The sequence below is a fragment of the Sinohyriopsis cumingii genome, chromosome 13, assembly GCF_028554795.1.
Source record: "Sinohyriopsis cumingii isolate HCF-2022 chromosome 13, ASM2855479v2, whole genome shotgun sequence".
In the NCBI taxonomy this organism is placed as follows: domain Eukaryota; kingdom Metazoa; phylum Mollusca; class Bivalvia; order Unionida; family Unionidae; genus Sinohyriopsis; species Sinohyriopsis cumingii.
In genome coordinates this window covers 65758729-65780945 of record NC_142973.1, presented here as the reverse complement: position 1 = coordinate 65780945, position 22217 = coordinate 65758729, and the positions used below count along the sequence as shown (strand labels likewise).

Below are 22217 nucleotides of genomic sequence, written 5' to 3'. Positions count from 1 at the left end.
TCCGCATTTGTTGGCGGTTTTTGATTGAAGCTTTTTTACCTGACCCGGGGTCAGAGTAACATTAACATGACTATACGACATTTTTATATAAATAATATTTTTCTAAATAACACGATTAAATATTTTCCACCGGTGCATCAACAACCCTCATTCGACCACTACCACCTTCAAGTAACATGGCCTTGTCGCTAAGTATGACCGCGATCGCTCTGTAGAAGGCACCACCAGGTGGTGGGTTAGTAACATGAGCTCGAAAGTGTATATCAACAACAGATTGTTTGGATAAATCAAGATGTTCTAGTGAAAAATAATAAATCGGATATAGACCTGTAAAATCTAATTGTGATATTTGCAAACCGGTATCTATATTTTGATCACGTCCCATGAATGACATTAAACGATGATATGCGCGCGCTACATGATTTTGATCAAAATTTAACAATATATCCTCGGCTGGTTCTTGATGTCCATTTATCCGTAAGGAAACTTCATTAACTCCAAGGTTATCAAATATCATATGTGATTGTTCTTGATCATTTATCCGGTTAATATTTTGCAATGCAATAAAAATATGTCGTGGTGCAGAAACACCCTGTTGTGATGCTATATGCCATGTAAATAAACCATTAATATTGCTTTGAGCAGCATCTGTGGTTACTGTTAACCATGATAGCAATGATTTACCGCCTTGATCCATAAAAGATAGTAATTTTTGTTCCTCAGTAATAGATGGCGTCATTACTGGCATCCACAGTGAAAGTTTTGATATATTTACTTTACCATCAGCAACAACAGCACCTCGCCAGATTGCATCATTATCATCACCTTTTCTTACGAGCACAATTGTGTGTTTAGCTCCAAAGATGACTTTTCTAACATTTCTGCAGAATCCAAAGATGTGTGATAATGGAATTGCACAGGAAAAATTTCTATTATCTCCCGACAGCGCCGCCCGGCGTGTTGCAAATCCCAGGTTGTAAGTCGCATTAACGGTTCCTATAATATCAAACTCAGTACCTGGTCTGTCTGCGTGCTCAAAATCAACTGGTTGTGGATTAACCGCAGTATTTTGTGGTGTTCGTATTTTGATATACTGAACATGATCAGCGTTGTTGGTAATATCCTTAGCAAACATCATTGTTGGACCAGCCGATCTTGTAAAGTCGTCAGAATATCTCGCCAGACCAATTATTGTTGTAGCAACGTCGACATCATTCTGAACTGATTCAATATTTTTTCCATCAATCATGTATGTGGCGCCACTAAATAATGCCATGATCCCTTTGTTGACAAAACCAACACGCAAATTAGCAGCATATGGAGTATTAGCTACAACATTCGTTACAAGTCTACCTTCTACTTCAATAAACGCCTCAGCGGGCAAGAAATATCTACTTGTATCATGAACCTGTAATTCGATTCTCCCCCGCTGATTTGGTAGTCTTGCGTCATAAGAATAAAATTGATAATCACGTACCGAGTCGTACTTAAGGACAGGTGCCTCCATATCAAATGCTGGGTCTGATTCGCGCCTGAACATTTTTATTATAGTTACCATTTTTCAAATGATGATCATCGTCGACGAAGACCACTTCCTGCTATTAAATTTGCTGTTATATTTTTTTCCGCTTCTTCAGATATCGCCGCTAGTTTTTGATTTGCAGCCTGATTTATTATTTTACTTACGTCTGCGGGCATCACCTCAGTACTTGCCAGTTTCACCGGTGGTTGTTGTTTTCGTCGCAATAATCGTGCTAGTCTTTCTTTGATCGCCGAGAACGCCTTACCAGCAACATTGACAATTGCACCAGGAGCTTTATCACGAACAATATCAATAGCCTTCATCGATAATTGTTTTGCAACAGGTGCTACTTTTGGAGCTATCCTCGTGAATAATCCCCGAATGACATCACCAAGTCCATTTCCGTAAATAACACTATAGATTGGTAATCGTGAGTTTACCGCTCTAACCTGTGTGGGTTTACGATGATTATCATGCACAATCATCTTATTTTATTTACCATTTATCTAACAACTAGTCATCAACGAGCTCATCAATAAGTTCTCGGTAAACGCCAATATCCATGATGCCACCTTGAAATAGTTGCCGACAAATATCAGCTGCTTCATTGGTTATTTCTGGTGAATTATTTCCAGCTCGTTTTCCTCCTATGAGAACTTCTAACCGTGACACATCATTGATGATATTATCAGGACATAAACCAGATCCTGTTTTAGGTTCATCTTGAGGTGTTTTAAATACTGGTGGTTGCATTACCGGAGTAAGTACTTCAGTGGTGGCCGGGGGTGAGTCACCTTCTCGAAATCCATGTGGTGAACCTGTCGGTGTAAATGTTACATCCGGTGCAGAAATTTTACGTAAAGGTGAAGAAATTTTCTTCGAGGAGTATGGTTTTTTAAGTGACTCTTTAGCCCTTTTAAGTTCCGACCTCAACATTTGCTGCGGCGAAGAAGATTGCTGTTGTTCTATTTGTTGCAGAGGTGGAGGAAGCTGATACTGGGAGGACTCTCCTTGTTTTGGTTGTTCCCGTCTCCCTCTAAGTCTTTTTACTTCTTCATTAAGTCTTTCAAATTCTTGACCTCTAGCTTGTTTTTTATTGTAATATACGCGATATATCCATTTAATGAAATCATCATCAGTTGTTTTTCCATAAAAGGGTTTTAAAAAATTAGATTTATTAGATATATTTTTTGATATCATCTCAGGTAATTTCTCTCTTTCAATATTTCTAATTTCCTCAACAACTCCTTCGTTAAATCTTGCAATCAATTTTAAGCTCTCTCCTCCTGATTTGGATTTAGATGCAAGTTTTTCTCTCACATCGGCGACTTCAGTACGAAGTTCTCCAATACCTTCAAGTATTTCCTCACCAACAGGTGGAGGTTGAGCTGCAGCTATGTCAGTTGGAAGGTCTCGTAAAATCTTCTTTGCCTGTTTAGTTCTTCTTGCTATTTTTTCAGCCTGCGCCGCAGTTTGTTTTGATACCGGAAGAAGATCTTCTTTGATGACAGTTGCAACTTGTTCAGTAGCTGCAGTGACGGGCTTAAACAGTTTTTTAGTGTCCTCTTCATACTCAACTTTTGCTTCTTGCTGCGCTTGCAGATTTTTTCTAAATGAGTCTCTGACAGGAAGAAATTTTTTAATTGTTTCTAATCGTTCTCGTGCTGTTCTTGCAGTATGAGATTCTGGATGTACCATTTTATTATAACATAATAATTTAATTAATATCAGCAAAAGAGGAGCAGCAGAGAGGGTACCTACCAACGTTGGTCGTCAAAAAAATAAACAAGAAATAAATAAACACGTAGAGTACTTTATTTTTTCAGATACTATTTCAAACTGAGGTTTTATTAGTACAATCGGTCATTACAGAAATAAAACATCTCAAGGAAAAGTTCATTTGTAAAATCTTGACCTTTCTACGAGATGATTTTATTTGTTTGTTTTATTTGTTTTGTCGGAATTCTATGGTCTGTTCACCCTCTCTGCTGCTTATAAAATATATACTTGGGGAATATTTAAGATTGTACTTCATGAGGTCTAGCATAACGTTCATGTAAAACGATTCTGATTCCGCCACTGAATAATGCTTAAAACGATCGTTCTCGTTTTTTAGTCCAAGAACTGTTACAGAGGCTGTGCGCCCTAATTAAATAACATTATAGATTGTTCTCTTGATTGAGCAAATTTGTGGTGCAACATAATGAACAAAGAATTCAAATGGGTGGATTAATAGGTGAACTCCTCTTTATTGTTGTCGAAACAATCCCAAAGTGTTTTCATGCATCGTGTGATTTCTGTGACCGGGCGTATTTCACGTGTTAATGCTGTAACGCCCATTTGGTCTTGAGTTGGTATTGGTACATCAGGACGGTTCCAAATCTTGATTTCTATTTCAAGTTATTTATACATAGGTTGGTTCCTGCCTCTATGACGCATATATTCATCAAGTGGAGCAAAAGCACCATCAGTGGTGAAACACTAGTCAGCTGGCTCAACACGCCGTTGTCAAATTCCACAACATCGATATAATGGCCACAATTCATCACTTATTTATAATAATAAATTTGATCTTTAACACAACGCTGGATGTCATCTACCAGTATGTGTATTACACCCAACCCGCGGTAACACTCTTAAGATGAATGCATATCATCGAGACGTGCACCTTTAAGACGTGACGTTTTGGTCTATCAACACCCCAATAATCCCAAACCACACAGAATACTAGTGAACATAAATCGACCATTTGATATACTCTGGCTCTATATTTTTCCCTCGGTATATAATATTTATTTGATCTATATCCATGCAGTTAGCACACGTGGTGGTATGGCAACTGTGTAATCTTTACATCAATGTACTGTTTCGCCGCAGCCTTAACTACACCTTGATTCACCCGATTTAATTGTTTTCGGCCAGGTTCTTCGCGACGGCATATCGCAGCTTCAAAGCAACACCTTGACCATCTGCATTAGAGGTTTTAAGTTTTTCAATTTGATCTTGGAAAATCACAAGCTCGACGTCAAAATCAACCCCGCTAGTAAACTTAGTCAAATTCGCTTTCCTGGCAAACCTGTTCAGATCCACAGCAGCACCGCGTCTGGTTGAATAGGGCTCGTAAATATTAATAGACATTTCGCATACTATGAAGTGTACTTTCTAAATGACCAGGTAAAATTAACGAGCGCATCTGGTGTTGGTGAACGCTCAAGTGCACGCAACGCTCTTACAACTGTCCTAATATTAGCACGTCCATCCGAACAGAGGTTGTCATCCACCGCCTTGGTTTAAACAATCATCAACTTGAAGTGGTGGTACAAGCCCGTACAAGTCAGAATACGACATATGTCGAGGTGTTACCACGCGTGCGGCACAACGAGTCCCCGGTCATGTGGTCAAATTCAGGCTAAAGGTGCCGGTTTCCCATGTGCGTTGGCTCAATGATGCAAGCTCCTGCCGCAGAAAGATACCGGAAACGCTTAGCTAACTTTGCCTTAGCGAGCAAGTCAAGAATGGTTAACGGCGTGGCATTTTGCTAGTCGTACTGGCCAGTCAGACCATTAACTTTTCCTTTCTTAAATTGTGTTACGAGTCTATGCTCTTAATAAAAGTAACAGAAAATAGTTAAAGACAACAAGCTTTATAAAATTTATCAAATAATTTATTTCCCTAGAATACAAAGTGAAAATGAGAAAAAAAAAATTTACGGTATTGTGAATTAAATCCTAAATTAATCCAAGAATTGCAGACACAAGTCATATTAATTAAAGTCCTGAATAAAACTCAGGACAAGTTCCGCAGAAATGAAAAAACTGAAGGAGATGACGTGTCTGTTATAGCTTATAGAGTGTTGATGTGTCAACAGTATTTTGTTGAATCACAGTAATATAATTCCAGGTTTGAATTCAGTATTAATTCCAGTGACTGTCTCTATCCAAGAATTTTATCAGTACACTTCTGTGTTTCCAGAGAAAATAATCACTTAAATTCAGTAATTTGAAGAAAAATATTCAAGCCCGAAATATATAAAAATACCGGTCACAACATATAATACAACTTGATTGTGCTATGACCTACAGCACGAATGACCAAGTCCTCGCAATTACAAGAATGTATAGTTCTCTACTTGATCTCAGGTCACATTTAGCATTTTCTATAATAAAAAAAGCAAACATTACCTAATGAAAAATAACCTTCTAGAATGAACCTGGTTGCTTACAAAATTAAAATTATAACCTGGATTACAGTCAGGAGTGGGTTAGTGAGAAAGCTTGCCGGTAGCTTCTCGTGGGTCGGTGGTTCTTTCCAGGGTTTTCCCGGGTTCTTCCTCCACCATTAATACTGGCCGCCATGTATAGTCTATCTTGTGCTAAAAATGGCGTTAGACCCCATTACAAGAAGAAGAAGAAGATGAAGACTCCTGAAATTCCAAAACTTAGACCCAGATAAACATTTTAACTTCTATTAATAATGGTCCTGATATTAAGCCCATACACATAGAGAACAATTTAGACATGTATCAGCTGCCTACATTGAAGGAAAAAAATGTCAAGTTGGGTCAAGCAGAACTGAACTCAGTTTTGGACAAAGTCAAGTTCTACACACAATGTTACATTGCAATAGCATAATATACTATAAAAGTAATATGAAACTAACAATCAAAACAAAGTAAATATACCTAACAATTGTTTTTTGATCGTTTACTAGTCCACCAACCGCCATTTTCCAGACATTCTGGTTGAAGTTCCAACGATGCCTAACGCAACCGGGTTCTCAGCCACGGAGAAGAAGGAAAAAATCCATCGGTCTTTTGCATTTATGACACCTCTGACTTGGATAATTTTAGTGTTACAGATATATTCTTTTGTTTGGTTGCATTAAGAGAGAAAGCTTCAGCGTGACCACGTAATCGTTTCGTATTGCGCCTCTTATTTTCGCAAGTTGCTTTAGGCACAGGCTAACCTTGACTTCATGAATGGACATTATTTTAGGTTATGCTGTTCAATTACAACAATTACGGGGTCTCGACAATGCGTCAGTACCGCTCATTCGAACACTTGCGCCCTCCAACAAATGCATCGTATCAGAGAGAATTACAGCAATGCATTTGCAAGCATGATGAACGAGTAGGTGGGGAACGGCGATGTGATCGTCCGCAGAGACCTCAGTTACACATTATTGTAAGTATACAGGTTCAGATATTCCAACGAAAAGCAATAGATATGGTACATCATAACAAAGTTATGGCAGGATTTTAGCGGACCTGTGTCAACTTTTTAAGCCCGGTCCATGAAAGATGACAGCGTGTGATGTACACGTGCAGCAGAATTCTAAAGTACAGTAAACTTTCTTTAGAGGGTTCCTGATAACCGTCTATTTGCAAAGAAACTTCAGAAACACAAAGTCGATACTGTATCAATTGATTAATAGTCTGCCCATCAAGTGCCGAACTACACATCGAAACGCGTTTTAATTAATGTCTAAGCGCATGATACCCTGTTGGATAGTTATTTACCATCATAACTGTTGCATGTTGCCTTCAAACGTATGTGGTAATGGTGTGAAATGACAGCGATGACGTGCCTCCAGAATTATTAAACGACAACAATCGTGTTTCTGGTGTCACCGAATGGATTATCACAGGCATCCTCAATGCTGATGACTTTGCTAGCGGCAGCTTCGTCATAACACTAAATTTCATCATTGTCGTTAGGTTTTCTATATGATATGGCTGTGTTTGGCTCCGAAAATAGCCTTGCGAACATCTCTGCGAAACCCAAATATATGACTCAGAGGAATCTCGCACGAAAACGACGAATGTGTGTACGAGAAAGTTGACTTCAACGTTGTACAGATCCAGGGTTGTAGTTGGGATTGGAAAATATTAAATTTTCATCAGCATCTACACTGGGTGTGGTAGGTAGGTGGAGACACCGCGCAGCTCAGGTCATGTGGTTTTCACTAGATCTGATCCATGTCGTCGGATCCATCATTATAAAACGACATGGACGGGCCATCGGATCTTGCATAATCGACAATGTATCTGGCGAATCTGAAACTTTTTTTGGCAAAATAAACGATGATCAAACATGCCTCGATTTCCTTGCCATCAGTGAGTTAGTGTTTGCTCTTAAGCAACGCCATAATACTGTTTTTGACAAATCGAACCCGGGTATTAGTGACATAATTGTTATTTTTGGCTTGTATCAATTTTCCATCAATTTCCAAGAAGGCCATGAAAGAGAGAAAATAACCGAGACGTAACATGCACTTGTAATTGTAATCGACTTCTTACCTCAAGGTCCTGAGCGAGGTACGAATATTACCGAAAATCTTTTTCCTTCGATCTGTCATCAAAGGGGCGTCCATGTCAAACGCGAGATCGGATGCTTCAAATTTTTCTTTTCTTTATACACCCAAGTAAGACATTCGTCTGGTACCATTCGATGGTTTTACCACTTGCATCCACAACTATAATCCGCTTCCCGTTGCCGCATTTACAATCATCGAATAGGTTTATCAGCGTCACTGATGATTTTACTGACTGATGCGGAAATAGTTTCTTTTGATGAACGTGTAATACACTTTGGTGCTTCCCCCGGTTCTCGAGTCACCAGTTGTCGTAGTTGGTCTCGAATTGATTGAGTTGCTCCCATTCCCAGATTTTCAACCAATCCGCAGTAATGATGCTATCAACGGTTCGCATTGCAACTTATTTATCAATCGGTGCAGCGCGCGAAGTTAGGGCCCCGATGATGTATAGTGTGCTAGTAAACAATCCCTGGACAACACCACCAAGGACATTTCCATAATATGTCATGTGTACGGGTTTTCTAGCGTCAACACTAAGCGCTGGTATCACGTCCACATTTGATTGCCTTTGTATTTAATATCATGACAATCTGTAATGTACATTTGTAACGTCAAGGTGTCTTTGCGGAGATCCAACATGTGCCCGCCGTGATCCATTGGGGCACAAAAAAGTGTTGTCGACTGGGGATTGTAGCATGGGAGATAAACAGGCTCCTCGGGAAATATCGATATAAAATCCCTCTGTTCCACAGTTGGTGAAAACCAACCAGTAACCATGAACGACTATGATTGTGGAAACTCCAATTTCATAATTGCTGATAATGGTGTCACATGTTAAATTAATCTAAGTCGTTGATGTCATTCTGGCAATGTCAGGCGCCTTATGGTATCCATGCCCTTCTAGTCCAACACGCAAAATTTGTTGGTTTGGGGAAATCTTCATAAACATCTTCGGGCCAAACGAGAATTCGTCTCATTGACGACCATGTGGTGTCAACCGCGTACGGTATAGATTTATTGGACATGACTGATCAGCGTGTGGGTGTGCTCCTGTTCGCGTATGCAAATTGTGGTGTATTTGCCAGTCAGTATTGAAATTCTCCGCCAGATCTTCTCATTGATTGATCCCATATTGTACGCGCCCGTGGGAAGTTCACCCTCTTGTGGGGTTATGTTATCATCCTCTGAAAACACAAAGCGAATTATTATTAGAACAGTCGTGGTCGGATATTAGGTCAACTGTAATACAATTGTAACGACGCGAATGCAATCTCTAGTGTGCGGAATTTCCGTGTAGTGATTGGTGTTGGGACGGTCGGATCAAATTTTGGTTTCGTTGATGAGACTGTAAACACTGAGGTAACACTCAGTATTATATTTACAATAACACGCTGCGTTGCGACATAGATTTCGTGCAAAGCACGCAGTGTTTCATTGCTGTAGGACTCATAATCATCAGTGTTGTAATATACATCATTACTGTCTTAAATGGGTGCGTTTATTAACAAGCGTAACATCCCCGGGACCATAATATCGTTGATGAGCAACCATTCACAAATCGACCAGGCATCAATGATAACTTGTGATGCGTTGATGCCCGCGTGAACTGACTCCTAGTGTTTCCAACCGATCCACGAGAACATTTGGTTGTCCCACGTCTGCGTGTACGATCATCAAAGCCTTTTACACTAGGGGTGGATCCAGGCGGAGATCGTCCTCCGTTGGGGAGAATATTCTCATTGCTCTGGAGGCTTCCACGTCGGGAGGCTTTTCCCCAGAGCTAGTTCGATATATTTGTTTATAACTCAGTTTTAAATGTATTGGCATCAAGTATTCACGCGTGGCTTGATATCTTTTTCGCCTATGTTTTGATCGGCTGTTACAAGCCGCTCAAACTCAGTATATATAGCATTATAATTTTTGTTTTTGTTTAAGGCCATTTCACACACGGAATACCCATTTGGACCAGTTCTTATAGACGTGATACCGGCTCGTTTTTGAAGGTAGTTAAGACTCCAACATGTAGGTTTTGTTTTTAATGTGTTGCCATTAGGTACGTTAGCGGAAAATCATAAGGCATTGTCAAAATTCATCTGCACTGCTTTTTTAATTCAATATTGGAACTGGCTTGGTTAGATCAGATGTGCAATTGGGAGGTGTTCTTGTGGAACACACACACAAGAGTTTTCAGCTTTCCCTTCTAGGCCCTGTGACTGTTTTTGCATTTGTGCTAATTGTGCTGGGCACGCGTAATCGGACCAATCATAACAGCAGGGGTTTTTGCGACTTTCTTCGCTTGTTCCTTAGATTTCGTGGTTTTGGCTTCAATATTTTTATTGGTTTGATTAGCGGTGCAAACATTTATTCAGAGTCCATCGTATGGTCTTCCCGTGCAGTCTGTTGCGACTGTGATATATCTTTGTCATATTTGTGTGTATCCATGTAAACGCAAAGAAGTTCCAGTTGATCCCGCACGGCCTTACAACATCGGTCAACAAATTCTGCTATTTAATCACTGGCGGATTTCGTCATTGCACAAGTTTACTATGGTTGTTAATTTCACGTCCAGACCTGCATGGTATTTGAGGAAACTATACGGTTCCTGTGTGAGCTGTGAAAACATACTCCACGAGTGTTCAGAAACACACCAGGTCCAGTGAACGTTTGTAAGACAATGGCCGTCATTGCCACAAAATATTATCAACATTCTGCACTTGTCTTGGATCACTTCAGGCATACGTGAGCATCGTTGAGTCATATGGATCATGTCTGTATTTTAGTTCTGACCTTAGGGAAAATATTCTTGCATCGTTGTATTGGTGTTCAGCATCATATCTTCGTGAACGACAATATTCTCGCTTTGGTTATGGTCGTCAGTGGCAGGGACTCATCAGTTGTGGAAAAGAAATCAAAGATGGACGATAACTACCTCTTCGTTGAAGCAAGCGCTTCTGTAAAATCATTGTGTGCATCTGCTGAGGACGACGCAATCTCGCACAGGCGATCCTATATTAACCATCTAATGATCAGATTCAACAGCAGTTGGATTTTCCGGATTAAGCCGGACCTGTGGTTAACGCTTGACCCGAGTTTTGAAACAAGTAAACATTCTTGCGTGGTCTGGGCATTGTCTACAAACAAGTCATTAACGGTGAAATCTTTTGCAGTTTTTCTCTTTCGCTTTGATGCGATGTTGAATATCCATTGTTGTACAACTCAACCATGCCTTCATATTGCGTGTGATGTGGCATTAAAACTCGAACTGCGAAATCTGCTGTGGGTTTAAACAGATACTGGTAGATCCGAAATCAATGGAACGTGTGCTCGATACGGAGCAAAGAAGTCTACGTTTGTCGGACCTTCCTTCCACCACGGAACGTAAAAAAAATGTCTGCTTGGTATGGCTACTGCGTTATAGAAACTATTCGTTACACCATGGAGCAAAGTCCCTGTTGGAAAACGAATTCCCGGATACCATTTATGTGTGCATGGTACACGGCTGGATATAAGACTTGATTCTAGCAACGGACGGAATACTGATTAAGAACCTATAAATCGGATCAATGCTATATTGTATCTTCACGATCTCGCATACCAATCATCGCATGATGTAGTGCCGATATAGATCGCATCATGACTTGAATGAGATCAACCCTACACTTGGAGAAAGAATCGCCAGATGGATCGTCAGAGGTGGTATGAAGGCTAAGATTGGTGGTCACTAGCGCTCTACTTAGTGATGCACAATGAAGATAAAACATATTGATATAATAAACCTGAAACTAGCCACGATCTGATACAGTTCGGGCTGGTATTGGAAATGTGGCGCAGACGTTGAGCGAGCATGGCTGGCAAACCCTCGCTGTGGCATTATTACCAAACTGCGTCATGGAAGATTTTCCACGGATGGTAGGATATGAGGCGGTTCTTTTGTTTTTTCGACATGATCGGGTACGCGGACGGGCATGCAAATACGCGTTAACCATCCTGTGTATTGCCAGTAAATACAAAGATTCGAGGGCCAATGACGTCTAAATATTCAGAAAGTGTCGCATATTCTCTTTAACGTATCTTTACACACTCACCGCTAACATCTCCACGACTGTTGCAGGTGGATCCGCAAAGAATTTCCTAGTGCCGTTGCTGAGTTATTAACAAAATATGAGATGCTTGTCTGTCTAGGACATGTTGGTATACATCGTGATGTAGCCATTGTGGAACTGTTTAACCGTACACTTGCGGAACGATTATTCGGACATCAGTACGTACAAAAATTGTTAATGAAACGAACCCAGAATGCCTGCACCCGATCTCGCGAGGGGATAACACGCCTTCGCTCAGTTTATCACCGCTAGAAGACTATCACCGTTACCCACCAAATAGTATCACTATAACTACCTGTGTCTGACCCACTCGGAAAAAGAGTGTTTATATATCTGTATTCACTGGCGAGTTAAAAGGTGGGCATTGTGGTACTTCTGTATTGTCCATCTACGCATTTATAGTCACTGACCGGATTGACATTCCGGAAGAGACAACACTTTACCTATTGGCGCCTGCGGATAAACGAACAGCAAAGTCAACAAGCAGAGCATTTATGCGTGAGGAATCGTAAGTCTTTCCCGCGGATACTACCATCAAGGTATATTAAAAAGTCTTAAGTTGTTTCACAATCGCATGTTGACCGTCGGCGTAATTATTTGCTTTACTTTAATCACAGTTGGCTTACAGTCATATGTGGGAAAACATTGTCTAACTGGAAATTCAGACAAAATATTTTCAAATATTTTTCTTGTTCTAGGATCAGAAACTGCAATCGCTTCAATCCTGTTTATTATTTCATTGACATATTATCCAATTACTTAACGGTGTTAACGTCGTCGGTATTTTCCACAACGGTGTTGACGTGGTCAATTACTTCTACAGCAATATGTTCTGTATTTGTTGCTTTGACGAATCTTCGCCGGTGCGCACATATTCGCATGGGATACAAAGTCATACCCGAGTAACTTGACCAAAACGTAACGCGAGCTATTGCGATTCACAGTATTCCTATTGGCATGTTCTGCCGCATAGTTTATATTTTTCAAAGCATACACCTTTGGATTGATTCCGCCCCAATTCTGTACTGACTCGAATCCCACGAGAATTTGTACGTTTATATGCAACCACGTCAAACGTGGTGGAGGGCTTTCAAATTTCCTAGATAGTTTTTGCTTCATCGGTTTTGTCAATAGCTACTGAGAATTTCTCACTTCTCCATTGTTGTACAGCATTTCATAATGGAAACCGAGTGTGCATGTTGTCGTTATATTATCATGCTAAAAACATCTTTCTAATTAATTTTTCTTGATGATCTTCACTGCTGCTACTATATTCTATTAATTGTTTCAATATCCACTGGGTGGTCTAGTCTGCTTCAATGGCTTCAATTTATCTTGCACAATATCATACAATGATTTTTCAGGTTTGTTCACATAAGTTGACCAAATCTACATCGTTGTTCTTTTTCCCCAAAATGATTCCTAGGTTGATTAATTTATCAGGATGCTTTGGATAAGTTTTCGAAACATCATACATGTTTTAGCCTCATTGACAAATCTATATGATCAATTTAAGAGAAATACCGTTTGATTTTTTCTGTGACGTTAAAAACACTCTATTCGGGTATTCATGCATTAGATATAGTCTTTCAAACTACTATATGTATCAATCTGTTAACCTTTCCCCATTTATTTAATATATGACGTGATATTTCGTTAATATGATATATTGTCACATAATTTTTACGAAATTTATTGTAGCGATAATATTCTCACACAATTTGCAAAGTATTTTGTACAGAAATATAGAACAGTCAGTATAAAATATTCTCACACAAAGAAACCAATATCAGGAAAATATTTTATATATAGTAAGTATATTCATGATCAGTAATGTATTCTGCTAGCTATGTATTCTCACACAGAAAACACTCTGTATGTTATATTTTATGCAGTATAGTTTCGATTAATAAGTACTTTGGTAGGTAGCTGCAGGAGTGTATTGGCCAAAGTGCGGCACCTAGTATAGTAACTCCGCTTCTGGATTCTTTCATATGGCTCACTACTGGCTCGTGTGTGCCTTTTTTGGATCATGCACTTTCGTGTGATTCAAGGGTAAATTCATGGGGTATGGAAGCCTTTGACCTATACCTTCAAGAAAAATTCCAAAACCCATAATTATAATATTTACAGTCAGCTTCTTTTCTTCAAAACGAAACTCATTCTTAAACATTCTATAATCAAAACCCTTAGGTAAAATTGAAATTTCTTCATTCCATACTGCACAAAACTATCATGAAAAGTGTAGGTGACCCTCTTTGATATATTTAAATATTTTATCTACATGTTGAGCGCATAATTCCATCTCTTTATCAGTTAGAATATCCATAACAGAGATCCTCCAGCTGGAATGAAAACTATCTCGACGATGCAACTGGTGCAAGATAACATTGACACTGCCTGAAATTAACATTTCTTTTTACAAACTATTATCTGCCAAATACCAATCATTTAGGCCATTATATGGATACTGACTGGGGCTGTTCCTAACTGAGCATAGACAATCCCTTTATGTATATATTCTCTTACCTTTAAAATAATTTTACAAAACTGCATATGAAATGACTCAATGATATAAAATTTTCCAATCCCTTACCTCGGTTCCACCAAGCAGAAATAAAAATCATCAGATATAAATGAAAATATATTGGCAGACAAAGAACATACCTTTCCCCGCATGCAGAAAAGATTGGAACCGTTTTGTTAAAGCTACATCTATTTCAAAAAGTAGACCTAGATACTAAAAATCTGTTGCGAGATCAAGCCGTTAACCATTATATATTAAATTATAAAACTTCATTCCTTCTTCAAAAATACCACTTTAATTATCTTTGGCATAAACTTCAAATTTAAAAGTTTGGCAATGCAAGTACATAGTATTTAAAGATCATTGCAATTTGTAAGCAGACTGAGCAATTTATTACTGTATCATCAGCATAAAGTAACACGCTTTCTATGAAATAAACTTCAGCCTCTGGACTATCTAATATAATATGAGATACGTTACTAATATCAGTCAAACCATCATATGCATTTGAGATAAATTCAACAAACGCATGCAAAATATAAAATAAAATAGGTGAAAGATTTTCACCTTGACGTACGCTAACATTAGATATGAAATAGTTTGAGCATGCAAAACTGTGCCTTATGCCAGAGTTGGTATTCTTGTACAAACTGCGAGCAATATTCAGTATTTGGCCGTCAAGAGAATATTGATACAATTTTTACTAGAGACGAAATATATCTGCAGTAGTCAATTTTAGTACACAAAAAGTCCAGATCAGTTAGACATTTTAAATTAAAAATGTCAGCAATGGTACTTTACCAGTTTGCTATTCATATAAAAAAGCAATATCTTCTACATAATGATTACATTTGTTACTTCAAATAGTGAAATGTTTGCGGAGGATAGTTTTTTCTCTGTAACTCTCAGGATTACATGGATCACCTTTATTGTTTAATATGAGATAAATATTGTCCACGGACCAACTCATGCAGATAATGCCGCTGTGGAATAATACTATGTTGAAAATGTTTTCAAAATCGGGCATGAGAATGTAAAAAGAATTCATATATCATTTGATCGCCACCACATAGCTTTAAAACCTCACATTCAGTAATTGGTGGGTTTAGTGGAATGTTAAATTCTGTGATATTGATTTGCAGTTGCGCGATGTCATTTTCATTAACAAGAGTATTTACCTTTTGAACACCGTCTACAGGTATGAAATTAGATGCATGAACACTATTATCAATTTTTAAAAAAGAATTAGAGGATCTACATCATTTAACCACTCAAGAAGATATGATCATTATGAAGGCTTTCTTAAAATATGACTGTTTGTGGAAGACCACTAGAGTTTAACAGTCACATCATTATTTTCATTATCATCAGTAACCAGGTAACACCAATAAAACTCATTGTAATATAAAGTTGCAAAAAAGGGACACGAATATGAATATCAGAGAGGGTCAAAAGGTAACGCTTCAAAATAAGGTACTCTACACAGTGAAAGAGGAGACATGAAAATATAATCAACAAATGTATTTTTACACTTCGTAGCATCAAGATATTTATCCTCTTTTGTGTAGAGTTTAAGGCTTTTACATGATTGCAAAAGTCTATTACCGGGGATGTCATTCGACTTTTATCATGTCAATATCTTTTGACAAGAATATTAAGTTTTATTTTATGCTAGTTCTTGAATTAGTTGATTTTCCAAGAGACATAATTTTGAAAATTCACTGGAGTGAACTATCAATTTTTGTTTTCACTTTAAAACTTTTTTCAATAGATGTGTGTGTGTGTGTGTGTGTGTGTGTGTGTGTGTGTGTGATTTGGATCTTTACGTATCTTTAACAATTGTTCAGTCATATCGCTACGATGTCTGCAGTGTGGCAGTTTAGAGTGATGTCTAGCACTGGGTCGTCATGCCGCAGACATGTAGCATGATGTCCCATCCAGTCACATTATCCTGACACCAGGCCGACCAGTCCTAACACTAACCTCTTAATGCTGAGTACCAAGCGAGGCAGCTGTTTGTACCATTTTTGTAAGTATTTGGTATGACTCGGCCAGGGATCGAACCCACAACCTCCCGCATCCGAGGCGGACGCTCTAACCACTAGGCCACCGGAGCGGTTTTCAATAGATATCGATAACATTATGACCGTAGAATTTCATACATGATGTCAATCACTTGGTGTAGTGATAGCACGTTGACATATCAAGATAATCGAATAGGATTGTATAAACTTGATTTTTATTTCAGTTTTTTTAAATTTAAAAAAAAATTGTTTCTTTTCAATTATGTGCTTTCTTACCTGGAATTAGGGGAGAGATTTGTGTTACTGGTCATATATCTGTGCAAATGCACTCAAAATAAAGCAAAATATAAACGTTAAACAGTCGATATTACCGTAGAAATCTGCCACTTGAATCAGTTACACGCTGTGACTAGTCAATAGATTGAGTATAAAATGTAACCAAACAATTGCTTGCTCTGAGTGAATAACGGATACATTTTATCTCGTGGGAGAAAAACTACTGTGTCCCGTGCGATGATATATAATCCTTTATTCACTAGATAGAAGCAAATATCCTCTTTCACTTAAAATATTGCCATCATCAAGATGAAGTGAATCAGTGGTATTTACATTAAAAAGTACAGACTTATTATATGTACCAGTTTGTGAGTTCAAGTCCCCTAGCAAACATACCTGATAATTTTGGTGAGCATTAAATCAAGCTGGCCACATTCAGTTTAAGCTTGTTCAAGATTCAAAATTCTATAGTTGGTAATCTAGGCCACCGACCCAGTATAAAATAATATGTGCAAAGACAAACTCTATTACACGAACCGCACACATATATATTGTGATTATATTAAATATTTTATTTTCCTGTCGACACAGAAAATGGTAGATGAATAATGCAACTTGGTAAATACCAAAAGGATTTGTTGACATAAAGCAATACAAGTTTTCCTAGAGATGAATCAGTAAACGAATATTTGTCTAAATATTTTTCTCTTAGATCTTAATGTTTATAAATGAAGAATGCATGCTATTCATCTTTTACAATCGACAAATTACTGCGAAAATAAAAATTGCAGAAACGATATGAGGTAGTAACATATGAAATAGTAACACTATTTTGTCTACCTGTCTCATAAAAGTTTATGACAAAAATCTGATTCACGAAAGAGATTTACGGACGTAAAATAGTAATCCTATGGGAATGTTTGTGTTTTGGGATCTTTAACGTAGCTTAGCAATTTTCCCGTCACATCGCTACGATGCCTGCAGTGTGACGTCTAGCACTGGGGTATCATTCCGCAGACATGTAGCGTCATGCTTCATCCAGTCACATTATCCTGACACCAGATCAACCAATCCTAACACGAACGTCTAAATACTACGCGCCAAGCGAGGCAGCAACTTGTACCATTTTTATAAGTCTTTTTTTATGACTGGGCCTGGGTTCTAACCTGCGACGTCCTACATCCGAGACGGACGCTCAAATGACTAGGCCTCCGGAGCGGAACCTATGGGAAAGTACTTCTCAAGATTTAATACACTGTAGTGTTTTATAATTGTGATAATAACTACATTTTGACGACTCTTTGATTTTATCATGCCAATTTTGACTTGTGCAGTGCTTCATTCTGGAAGAAAATGCGCTTACAATTAGACTGACAGTTCCAACATCATGCGATAACCATACAAAGCCACAGCTAAGTAAGAAATTTCTCATCCGTGATGCCCGTATGACTCGTCCGTTATCATCTAATGACAGAGACATTTTGTATCATTCTGCTGGGTATCAGCTCCTATCTATATGTAACACTTTACACGAAACTGTTTAATACACCAAAACTAATATGTAACACACAACGGTAGTCTGTTAATTCTCCAAGAGCAGCATACTTATAACGCAATATACATATTGTTTACAGAAGCGACTATGAACATTTTCAATATATTCGAGTACGTAATTTAAAAAATAGCCTCAATATATTTTATATTCTGTGCTACTAATGTTGATTTAGCCTTCATCCAGGATAATCTGGATGTAAACACGACACCCAAAGATCCTCCATTGCGAAACACAACTATTTTTGTCTTGTAGAAGTTAGCCACCATTCCAGTAGTATTACGAAAGCGTTCTGGTATGTATAAGCTGTTGCAATGCTATAGATGTATGGGCGCAATTAGCTACATCATCAGTAAATAAGAGTTATACAACCTCATGTACATCTTCTGACATAAAAAATAACTCTTCCACATTTTCTATCAACAATCGAATCACATTTTTAATAATCAAAGAAAATTTTTAACAAAAAGTTGTCTCAAAACATAACCTTGTCTAGTCACAGCCTTCAGTCAAGGGAATCGGTTAAGCCTTCGCGTTTTACACATGACCACAAGTTAGAGTACGCTGAATTTAAAATTATTAAAAATTTCCCATTGATACCTTTTGGAGCAATTCACTTCATTATGTAATGTGTTGCTTTAGGGCATCATTGTATACTCAGCCAGTCCACTCCTGTCTGGAGTTGGTTGATCATTGTTTCATGGTCTTTGAACGTAGTCAATGCGATACGTATTTATTACATCTAAGACTCCGACCATTTAATGTTTGGGCGGGGGATGGGCTTTTCTTTCAGACCACAATATATTTTGTCTTTTACGTCAAGGTAATTTAATTTTTCAACAAATATGAAGGACATAATGATTTGTTAGCTTCAAATTTGCACAAGAATACTTTTTTTTTTCCTCAATCTACTTGGGGAGATTAATTTCGAATTTAAATGCTAAGCGATTATTCCGCAGTACACAAGCGACCTTGACCTTGGGAAAGAAGTCACGTTGAATTTGTCATGCAGTTTCAACAGTGATTTATTTGGCATTACCTTGGTACTAGCGTCTATGCCGTATAATTTACCATGGTGGACGGATGATTAGCATGCATTCTTTTAAGCAAGGTGAGATTCTTAAAATATTTTGAAAGGTTCGAAATAATGAAGAATGCACCCCTCCCGCCAAGAAATCTGGTTGCCTATGTATATGAATTTACTGTTTGCATTTTAAATTCACCGAAATATTAACCAAAAAATCCATGTGCAAGATATATGATCTGCAACAGCATAAATAGTTGAATAAAGGCATAGCTTAATAATATTCTTTTATTTCATCGAATTTTCAGTGTCATTCAAAAAGCGCAATAATACATGTGCGAATATTTTTTTCTTTCTTTTTTTACCTCTCAGCGATATAGTTATAAAAGGCCTGTAATTCATGTCATAGTTGTTGACCCTTAAGTGATCCTCAACCTCAAGGGTCTCTATCAGGGGTCTCGGATGACTGCAAATTTGAGTCTTTCAAGGAGGAGTATTTGTTACGTAGGGAATATAAAATTCGTTGAATGTAGTTAAATTATGTGCGTTTCAGCTTTGGATCCCCAGGATTCATTTGAATTGCTACTGCTGCTAGATGACGCTTGGTTTTTGTTAGGGTGTTTCACTGTGATAGCAATTTTGTAGTTTATGTGCGCATGGAATGTCAAATACTGCAAATAACAGTTCCAGAAATTTTACGAAAAGCTAAAATTTTATAAGTGGCAGGCCTCAAAATATATAAACTGATGATGTTTCTACTTTACGTGGAATTTTAGCAAGTCACTTTGTGTCACATTCCACGGGCTGGTGCTAGAAAACTTTATATATCTTTTAAGTTATCCAAGGGGAGTAAATCCTGCTGGAATACATTTTTATAAAGAAATTCTTATAAAACCTGTGCAGCGGAAGGGCTCTCCGCGAAAATTAGAAGAAGCTACCCATAGTCTTGGAATCACATTTTTAGTTAAAACAAAATGCTGCCGACAGTTCTTGTGTTATTATTATGAAAGGATATTTTTTTCATATTTTACTGGAGTTTGTACAGATTCATTTAATTTACTTCCTTTAAAATTAATTTAACTTGAACCATTGTTGTTCTGTTCTTCGCTTTCGCAAGGTTTTTCCCTATCTATCTACCAAATCTCGGTGTATTAGGTATGGGTAAACATTATGACGTTACGAAAAGGTTTTATCATGTATCCAGTCAGAGCAACGGTTATATAGATAAAAAAAAACGCACATACTAGAGGAACCACGGTAACAGTTCAGTTCAGGGACGTCATTGGGGGTTTGTGTGCAATGCCCCCTACCATGAATTTGCATATGCTGTAAAATTGATGTAGCCTATATACGAAGATTAACAAGCCCGTCAAGTTTTGACACCCCTGAATCAAGCCCCCCCCCCCCCCCACTCCAGTCAAGTTTTGACACACCCCTGAAAAAAGTTGAAATGACGTCACTGGTTTAGTTCCTATAGTAAACCTATGCAAACATCATGATATTAAAAATTCAATAACTTACAATTTCTGAGTGCTCATGATCATACCTATATAGTATAGAAGCATCCTGGATGACAGCTTCTGTGTTTAGAAAAGGATATGAGGCGCGGCATTTTCTGGACTTACATGTGCTGGAAACATGTGCTTTCAATTCCGTACCAAAGAATCAGGTGCTACTTCCAGTAATAAATGTCCCAAGCTCAAAACTGTTAAAGGACTGAAATTCAATCAATAAAACAATGTCTCTATTTTTTTTCAGTTACAACTAGGATAAGCTCTCCAAAGATTTTTTAAAACTAAAATCTATCTTTCATTATCAACCAATCCTGGCCAGCCAAAACCCATATACACTCTATTTTATCTTTACCCATTTCCAAACCGGTTCCCATTTTTCGGTACAATTAGTACTGTGTGTCCTACAGTGGGATTCCCTACTACATCAGACGACAAATATGGGAATCAGCTGATTGGCTTATTTAGTATTGTTCAAGATTCTGTTTACAGTGCCCATAATTATTATAGAATATATACACTGATTTTGTTGCGGTAGTAATGAAGTGTGGGTTATTCGACATGTATATTCTAACTGAAGTGTGGGAATAACTGATAATGAGCATGACCAAGAAATCAGAACAAACTTCTGTAGAATCATTGACATTCTCCTGCACGTTCACGTTTTTTTTTTTTTTTTTTTTTTCTACATAGGCCAGCCTCAAATAAGTTGTAATCGTCGTCCTTTTTGGTAGTTTCCAAACGAGTAGGTAAATTTTTGTCTCCAAAAATAATCGAAATACTGAAGAAGACTGTGGAGGAAGGTTCTTCACTTTTTAGACACTATCATCATCGTACATGCAGCTGATTAAAACCAAAGTATGAGAATTAAACTAATGATAGTACAATGTTGCATTTTTATTATTCGAGAACGGGACAGTACTACAATATCCCACCCACCCACCCCGTCCTGAGTCTCTTTGTAAATGTGTTTTTTATGAGTGGGTGTATTTACTCTTTTCTGATTTCATTAACAACACATACATTACGAAATTTTCAACAATTTTGTTTTCCTTGTCAATTTCAGATTTAAGAAAAGGAGGTCAACCACTGATTGATAAACCAATCGCAGACGCCAGTCAAAACCAGGTGAGATCGAATTATTTATAGCGTGAAATTAGGCTATTACACTCTCAAATGCTATTTTATGTGCAGTAAAACATCATAACAGATAAATATGTCAGATAATCACATCTGTGGAAAACACGAATGTTGTTGGATATTATTTTCTAAAGTAAAGACCAAACTGTTTTGAATGAATAAACGAACCAAAATGACTGTTGGCGTTCAACAAGGAACTATTGTCACTTGTTATATATATATA

At 37.9% G+C, this 22217-nt stretch overlaps 1 protein-coding gene across 2 annotated transcripts in view; it reads left to right on the top strand.

The window, feature by feature from the left end:
- The window catches only part of LOC149785746 (uncharacterized), a 181476-nt gene that overhangs the window by 123245 nt on the left and 36014 nt on the right, over positions 1 to 22217 (top strand). For both annotated transcript variants that reach the window (XM_089979647.1, XM_089979648.1), the window contains exon 3: positions 21921 to 21982. In XM_089979647.1, coding sequence (XP_089835773.1) covers positions 21921 to 21982 — 62 coding nt within the window. The remainder of the gene's footprint in view (positions 1 to 21920; positions 21983 to 22217) is intronic.